The 9,241-nt window shown below is 31.1% G+C and overlaps 1 protein-coding gene across 1 annotated transcript; it reads left to right on the plus strand.

Annotated features, from left to right (window-relative positions):
* The first annotated feature begins 5,917 nt into the window (after positions 1–5,917).
* Positions 5,918–7,781, plus strand: LOC134717843 (uncharacterized). Its single transcript, XM_063580337.1, has 3 exons — positions 5,918–6,244; positions 7,297–7,479; positions 7,723–7,781. Exons 1-3 carry the CDS (start codon positions 5,995–5,997, stop codon positions 7,779–7,781), a joined length of 492 nt encoding a protein of 163 aa, XP_063436407.1. The 5' UTR covers positions 5,918–5,994.
* The last annotated feature ends 1,460 nt before the right edge of the window (positions 7,782–9,241 follow it).

The following is a 9,241-nucleotide window of genomic DNA, read 5'->3' on the forward strand; positions in this document are numbered from 1 at the left end:
TGGTCGCGTTTGCTTTCTTACTTCTTGAACATTGGTTTGCTGTTGAATATGAAAAAAAATCAAAGTATGACTAATCATAATTGATTTGATATATTTACATAAAGTAAGTAAACAATATATTTTATATTTGACAGATGTCTAGTGACTTTGCTAACTTCCAGAATCTGTACACACTACCATGATCATTGAGTTGTTCATTGTGCATCATTTTCTAGCCTACAATGTTTAAGATATATATTACAACCAAAAATGTAGAACTTGTATCATGTGAGTCTGGTAAGAGCTTTATGAGTTAAAAAAAAAAGGAATTTTAAGAAGTAAATATTGTTTCAGAATGAGAATACAAAGTTCCCTATAGCATGGATTGCAACTGCATATTATAATCAAAGTAACATTTTACAATGTTTTCTATTGATAGGAAAAAGTAAGTTAATAAAAGCCTTCATCAAAGAATGAAAAGTTTTACACATGTATGAAAATCTCCTGGTTTTCTCTCATTGCTCATATTTGTCTGCCCCTACATGCATTTAAAAAAAAATCTCCTTCCTCTTTCATGTTGTACATTTTCATATATTTATTTCAGTTTTGTTGGGTTTGTTGGTGTGTTTGTGTAAAAAGACGATGTTTTTGCAAGAGGGGTGGTACGGGTCATAATGTTGAAAGTGCCATCTTTCTTCCTATGCAGGAAGTCGCCAGTCATTTTTTTTTCTTCAACTGATTTAGGTTTTCCTTTTTTTTCTTACAGTGGTAACAATCGTATTGTTGATATCTATATAAATTTGGAGAAAAAAAAAAGGAATTTTACAACTATTGATACAGATTCTGATGTGGTATATATTCAGACTTGGCAAAAATAAAAAAAACTCCATTGAAATAACTGAATTTTAATAATTTAAATTTCAGACTATTTAGAAATCGTCCTTATAGTGCTGGTTACAATTATATACAGAGGGCGACAACTGTTAGAAATTATTCAGAGAAACCCTTTAATGCCACCCCTGCCACTTCCACTCCCTCGTGCACAGCCAGTTCTACAACCAAACTCTCCTGACCCCCAAGGGTGACTGGGGTATAGAAATATGGTCACTTGGTCTTCTCCCGACCGGCAGTATAACGCATGTCGAAGTGAGGCGTCCGTTTGGCCGTGCGGGATGTATCAAATTCGCAGTCACGTCCGGTCAGAAGGGGGACGTTAAATCCGATGCCTCGTGTAAAGAGAGTGCCGCCCTCTTTGCACGTTAAGAACCCTTGCAACAACTTTTTTGAGGGGTCCCTATCCAATATACCCTCATTTTCCAGTGGCAGTCCAAATTTCCCCGACCATCATCCCAGATGGCCTCTATCGTATCAACCTACCTATTGTATTTATTGTGAACTTGTTCTCGTCCTGAATATGCTTAAAACATTTGCCACTGGACGTTAAGCAACCAACAATCAATCAAACCAAACTCTCCTGCACAACCTGTTCAACAACCGAACCCTCTTGCACAACCTGTTCAACAACCCATCCCTCTTGCACAACCAGTTCAACAACCAAACCATCCTGTACGACAACATAGACATAGGAGAGCACTACCACCTATACCGCAGAGATAAGAAAGAGGCAGCGTGTAAGAAGGCGTCCAGACAGATTTCAGATTTATGAATTAGTGGAACACAGTCTTTAAATTTCTCCATTTCCTCCTTAAAGATATTACAAGATTTACATAGTTTGCATTGTTTTAATCCATCCAAGTGAAACATGAAAGGTACAGACATTCTAAAAAAAAATTGTGAAAGATTTAGGACTTATTTTCAAAAGTAATGAAGTAATAGTGAGTTGATATATACTGAGTGCCAATGAAAACGCTTGGTTTTTCAAAAATAAAATTTATATTAGAAATGATAACATTTCAAAATAAATTGTTCTTGAAAACTAACGATTTTAACAATAGATCGATATCAAACAAAAAAATATCATTTGCATCTTTCGGGTGCAAAAGGTAAACGAAACAGCCTATGTCGAATCATCAACTCACAGTCATAACAAAAAATGTTACAACCCGTGGTGCAGCGCAGTCTGAAAGGTAAATTGATGTATTGATTGTTGTCTAAAGCTAACAGTTGAATATATTGAAGACAACACCCACCTTTACTCATTTTTCCTACGATATCAGCTTCATAGTACTTCTGGTCCTGCTTCCAAAAGCATAAAACATTTTTCTCCGTTCTTGTTCTCCGTGTTTTCCTGATAAAATAACACAAAATGAACAGTGTTAATTGCCAAGCAACTGACTTCTATGTAAAAGGTATTACTTGGGTTTTTTTTGGATAAAATAAACCCTAAAATGTCTATAAAATATATGAACCAAGCATTTTTCATAACATAAAACGTACTAGTAGTGGTTAGAATTCCTGGTTGATCCTGGTCACGGTACCAATTTGATTTATGTGGCGAGGTCAATAAGTTAACTAACTTGTCAATTAGAATTTATTACTTAATTTACAAGTTTTCAAAGATAGTTTAAAAGTTCAAATAAATGTTTTTCACTGAGACACTGGCCGCGATCTGACGACTTCTGGTGTAATCGAAATGTCTCCTTTTTTCTAGTTTCAGGATAATAACTTGTGTATAAGTATTTTGATTGTTCATTGAGGAATCTTATATAGTCCAGTGGTCCATGAAACAATGGTCAATAGCTGCCACTTAGTGACAATGGGGGGGGGGGGGGTGACATCCGCTATTGCTTGCAATGGCAAATCTAGTTTATAATTACAAATGTAAGAGATTCAGTATATTCAGTTTCATTATCTATATTGTATTGATTAAAACCAATTATAATAACATGAGAGTAATGAAAAAATATTAAATACCTTGTCTGAACATCATTTGATTGTGGCTCTTGTTTCATCATTGTTGTTCCCTCCATAATAAATTAAATCTGATTATACAGTTCTTCTGACATTAAATCCCTTTTTCGGGATTTTAATTGCTTCTTAAACACAATGTCACTATTTAATTTAATGTTATTGCGTTCCATTAAATCTGCCTGGTACATTATTTTTACAGCCAGATCATCAATTTTCTTTTCAGTAGGTCTTCAAGCTGATTAATAACAGCTATTCTGAATACCTAAAAATACATTCAAATAATAACTATTCAATGAAATATTATTATCATTATCAAGTCTTGAACTGAATTCAAAATAAGAATGAGTTAGTTGGTATATTGTAAAAATATCATATAGTATGCTAATCAATTTTCTTGTTTGAACTGTTTTACATTGTCATGGTGGGACCTTTTATAGCTGACCATGTGATAGGGGCTTTGCTCATTCTTGAAGATCATATGGCTACCTATAATTGTTAATTTCTATGTTATTTGGTCTTTTGTGGAGAGTTGTCTCATGGGCAATCATACTGCATCTTTTTTTTTATAATCAAAAATGTAAGAGATTCAGTCTATTCAGTTTCATTATCTATATTGTAATGATTAAGAACAATTCTAATAAGAGTAATGAAAAATTATTAAATACCTTGTCTGAACATCATTTGCTTGAGGCTCTTGTTTCATCATTGTTGTTTCCTCTATAATAAATTAAATCTGATTATACCTGAAAAAAAAAACCTCCAGTAATTACTATAATTAAAAATACAATAATGTCAACAGGGAAAAAAATACACACACACACTATAATTTAAATTAAGAAACCAATCTCTAAAATAATAAGATAAACAGGAGCAAATGTTACAAAATTCAAATGAAACAAGTATAACATGTACAAGGATGACATAAAGCTCAAGGATGTTCAAAATGAAAATGGAGGTACACAGTACTAACACTGTTACAATCAATGCTTTTACTACTGGTATTTTTGATAACTATTTACTACAATCATTGAAGACTTTTTAGATCAAATATTTTATATTTATAAAAGTAGCATTTTTGAAAAATCTAAGTGTAAAAAGAATAGTTTTAGTACTTACAATATCTTCTATCTGTTGACCTGTGCTGTTAAAAAGAAAGTAATGTATATTTTATACAAAAATGTTACATAATTAATAAGTAACTGTAAAATCTAAGATTTACAGATCTTCTAATTGACCCTTTTAAACAATAGATATGAATCTTTACATAACAAATAATTATGTAAACTACATAATAGTTTGGAACTTCCCACTAAATTATTGTTTTATCATTTTTACATCTTTTGAGGTTTATCAATTTACACATCTTTTACATAGACTGTTATGAAAAACAAAGACCATATATTAAAATAGTGTTACTATTACAAATTGTTATGTTAAATGATAAAAAAAATCATGTACATGTACCTGAGATTAATATCCAAGATGCTTTTCAGTCTGTAGGTTTCCATCATAGACCTTTCCTTCTAGACCATGGATTCTGTTGTAACTAATGGTTATGTAATACATAGACAATAACTGTTTAGTGTCTTTAAATATCAGCTGTATTTGTACGAGGCTAGGAAACAAGGTGTATGCGAGCTTTTAGCGAGCTACTACACCTGTTTCGAGCCGAGTACAAATACAGCTGATATTTAAAGACACTAAACAGTTATTGTCTTTATCCTGCAATTAATTCTGTAAATTGTTTGTGTTTTGAAAAACACAAAAACTTACATATTTAGCATTTATTTTCGATTTGTTATCCCTTGAGGCCCGCGTAGTAATATCAAAATCACACATTACGCTGAAGATGGATTTGCAAAAAAAGAATCTCGAATGGTCATTAATAATACATCGCTCAAGGTGAAAAAATATATATTTTAACATAACAACTAATTTCAACAGTAAAAATTAAAAACAAAACATTGTCCAATTTGAAACAGAAGTGTTCGAGTTGTCCTACGCTTCATACTTGACTTTCACTAAACATGCATGCTGAAATTGACATGGCTGATTTTGTAACACAATCATACACATTCAAGTTTTGAAATCGACAATTGTCATCGTCATTGGAATGCAAGTGCAATACACATTCTGAGGTCACACAGGTTCAAACAATACTCAGTCCGGCAGTGGGCGGAGCTTAGAAGCGATATCTGTATAGTATACAGATACAGCATAGCGATATCTGTAGGGCTGTATCTGTATAGTAGGACACCCAATTGCAGGATAAAATATAATGTTCACTAGTTAGTTACTGAAAATAGGCAAATTTAGATATTTTTTTTTTAATATGTCAGAACAATTTACTACACTTTAAAATGAATAAAATGTTTAGTGTTGGAATCTATGATTTTAAATAACAATATAAAGAATATTTTACAAGACTTCTTATGAAAAACAACCTCATAATTGTCAATAGGGGGGGGGGAGAATGAAGAATTGTATGAAATGAGCAATCCCAAATATGAAGTGATGGTAGGTTTTATAAAATGTATATGGGGGAAAAAAACACTGTATTAATACTTTTAGTACATAGGACTTAGGATTCAACTAAATGTACACAGGAGAAATTCTGTGGATAAAACAAATGCTTAAAATGATATATCTGGAACATTTTTTTTTATTATATAAAATTTACTCCTCTCAATGTGGAGTACTGCAATTGTTAACAGTATTACAATAATGGATGATATTTTTTTTTTTAAATTCAATGTTATATCAGGTTATTGATATATTTTCATTTACATATTTTAATCAAAATTGTATGAATAACCCTAGTATTTACCTATATGTATACGAATGAAAATCATGTCCTTAACCGTAACCTTTTGGTACTTAGTGTTTTTAGAGAACAGTAAGTTTTTCTATATCGAATCTTCTAACGTAAGAAGGTAACTCGAGTGTCATGGAGTTGAATTTATTTTCTTTTATAATATATATATATAATCCGAAATTGAATTAATATTTTATTTACAACAAATAAGAATAATTACAACGGTTTTTTTTTCCTTCTTATTAACTGAAACAATTAGCGACATTCGATATTATCCCAACAGGTTCTCCATTCATCCCGACCTCTTTTCCGTTCTCTTCAAAACAAAAATGGCGTGGTTTCAAATTGTATCAGTTCTATTCATCTTTATTACAACTACAAATGGTCAATGTCAGTATGACACAGCTTCGGCCGTTTGCTTCTGCAACAAGGAAGATTATGTCAGGGAAGTGAGGATTGTAGAAGTGATGTCAGAAAGTTGTGACTGTATGATACATCTGGTAGACTTCAATGAGCCCCCTACTGTAGCAAACATGTTTAACAGAGAGTGTAGCTGGACATGCACAAATGAGACATGTGGTAGGTTTTTACATTAACACAGTTTCTTATATGAAGTAAAAAATAATACTGTCTGTGATTAAACTTTGTCCAAGAAAATATTACACATCAACCTACCAAAAGTTATGTAAATGTTCAATTTCAAAGTTTTAAAGAAAATCCACCTAAGACCATTCCTTATGGTTTAAGCACAGCATAAGTTAAATACAGATCTTAATCAAACCTATTGTAGCTTATTTACACCTAAAAAAAACCTTGATTGATTATAACATGAATTTCATAAATTTAGCAGCTGTACTTTTGGTGGGAAAATGGACATTATGTTGTGGTTAACAAAATTATGAAAACTGTGTTTATTTTCAAAAGTCTCATGGGAGAATATATTATTTATTTTTGAACCACAAGTTTAAAGACAGACAATGCATTATACGATTACGTCCAATATGTGCCACCAAAGAAAATAACAAAATATAAAGTTCACATGAAAATATCTGCTTTGACAGTACTATGTAATAACAAATTTATTGCACTGGCCAGTAATAAGTCACTTGATCAAATAATGAATTACCTGCAAGACTGTCTCCTTACTCAAGGGATAATAACTTTTGTAATGTAACACAGAAGATGTGGTATGATTGTCAAGGAGACAACTTTCCATAAATGACCAAAATGACACAGAAACTAACAATTACAGGTCACCATACAACCTTCAACCATGAGCAAAGCTCATACAACATAGTCAGCTATAAAAGACCCTGAAATGACAATGTAAAACAAATCAAATGAGAAAATTAACCACCTTATATATTATATACATAAAGTATATATTAAAAAGTTTATAAAATTTATATATATATTCCAGAAGTATCAAATCTTTTATAATACTTTAAATGAATTAAAATCCAAAAATGGCCCCCCATACAATGATTTTAAAGGTGTTTTACTGGACAGAACTTATTTTTGACTTAATTCTATTGTAAAAAAAAATATTTTCTAACAGACAATTGGTAAGACAACCTTTTGTATATTTTTATAAAGATATATTTGTGTTAAAAATGTGTTTTTTTTTCCAGTACCTGACAACATATTAGAAGTGACAAGGAAGGAAAAAACACCCACCAAGCCTAGAAGTGTAACAACAACAGACCACGCAGAAGCATGGCCCACCACTAGGGATTCAACAACCAGTGATCTCAAAGAAGCATGGCCTACCAGAACAGTCAGGGTGACCACAGACAGCAAAGAACCACATTCAGGTAATGATACAACAAGGTGATATGTAAAAATAGAAAATGATTGTTTATCTAAAATATAAAATTATAAGATCTTTCAAAAATAAAGCATTTTAACAGTACAAGTTTCTGTTTTATATTGTTAACAATGTAGGTTATAGGATGCACATACATTTAGTAAGACTTTTAGTGTTCATGACTAATAAAAATAATTTGAGATATAAATTTTTTAAGTTATTTAAATGTGTTTTACTTTTTTTTTTTTAGAACAGAAGAAAGACCTGGGACTTAATGCATTTAGTAAGACTTTTAGTGTTCATGACTAATAAAAATAATTTGAGATATAAATTTTTTAAGTTATTTAAATGTGTTTTACTTTTTTTTTTTAGAACAGAAGAAAGAATCTCCGTACTAATTGAGTAATAGTCTTGCTGTATTTGAAAACACATATGTTATGACTCGGATGTGTATATTTTGCTTTGGTAAAATTCATTGGATACACACCTCATTTACATTGAAGTTTATTTGACACTTAGAGGAAACTCTTCATATCCCATATTGCTGTCATTTTTTTTTTACATATTTCAATCATTATCATTAAACATGTTAAAGGGACACTAGCTGTCAAATTCATGTTTATCGATATGGCTCAAATGCTTATATTTGATTTATAACCGTGTAAAACATGTATCCAAATTATAAAAAGTCTAAAATAAACATTTTACAGTAAATTTTTAGCTCGAGAGTATGGAACTTCGTTTCGTGAGAGTTTTTATACTTGACGCCAACTAGATAATTATCAATTTGACCATCGATGACCTCCGATAGTCACATAAGTGACATAAACAAAACTATAGAATAATAAGAAAAGAAACTGAACTTGTGCAATATGATTTTTCTAGTTCTATTTATTTTCATATTGTAGATTCAACATATATTTTAGTCAACGTTTGTTTGAAAATGTTTTTTTTGTGGATCGAATCATTCAATCAAATGATTAACCTTTGTTTTACTTTCAATGTTGACATTTCCCCCCTTTTAAATTACCGAATATCAACAAATGATTAACCTTTGTATCACTTTCAATGTTGACATTTTAAATCGATGAGTTATTGATCTCTAGCTTGAGGATTCAATGAGATGGAACTATTGTGAACCATACTGGCTGCTAAAATCGAATGAATATTTTACTATTTTACTTTCATTAATGGTCAGAGCCATAATCATGCTTTTGTATTTCTCTCAGCTAGTGGTCCTTAGATAAGAAGTGACATACCATCATGTGAACTCTTGTCTTATTGATTGTTTTTTTTATCTAATCAAAGCGTCAGTCTTTCGAACATTTTTTTCAGATCAATTTTAAAAGAAAGCATTATGAATTTTTACATCGGTATTGCATTTAAAAAATGTCACGTTTTATAGATATAGGAAGATGCGGTATGAGTGCCAATGAGACAACTCTCCATCCAAGTCACAATATATAAAAGTAACCATTATAAGTCAAAGTATAGTCTTCAAGACGGAGCCCCTAAAAATAACTAGTGTAAAATCATGCTCATTTCGATGGAGGAAATGGCCATATTATCAAGTGTTAACGTTGAAAAGGTCTATAATGTACTTATGTTTGTATTTATTGTGGTTCTAGTTAAGATACAACCATTTAATAAATATAGATGTACGGGTAGTCTATATTAGTTTTTGTATTTTTTTTTGCTTATTTTTAGATAATGATTTGATGGAAAAAAGAAAAAGAAGCAGAAGTAGCTTAAGGAAGTCATAGCTGTAG

The sequence above is a fragment of the Mytilus trossulus genome, chromosome 5 (assembly GCF_036588685.1).
Source record: "Mytilus trossulus isolate FHL-02 chromosome 5, PNRI_Mtr1.1.1.hap1, whole genome shotgun sequence".
Classification (NCBI taxonomy): Eukaryota; Metazoa; Mollusca; class Bivalvia; order Mytilida; family Mytilidae; genus Mytilus; species Mytilus trossulus.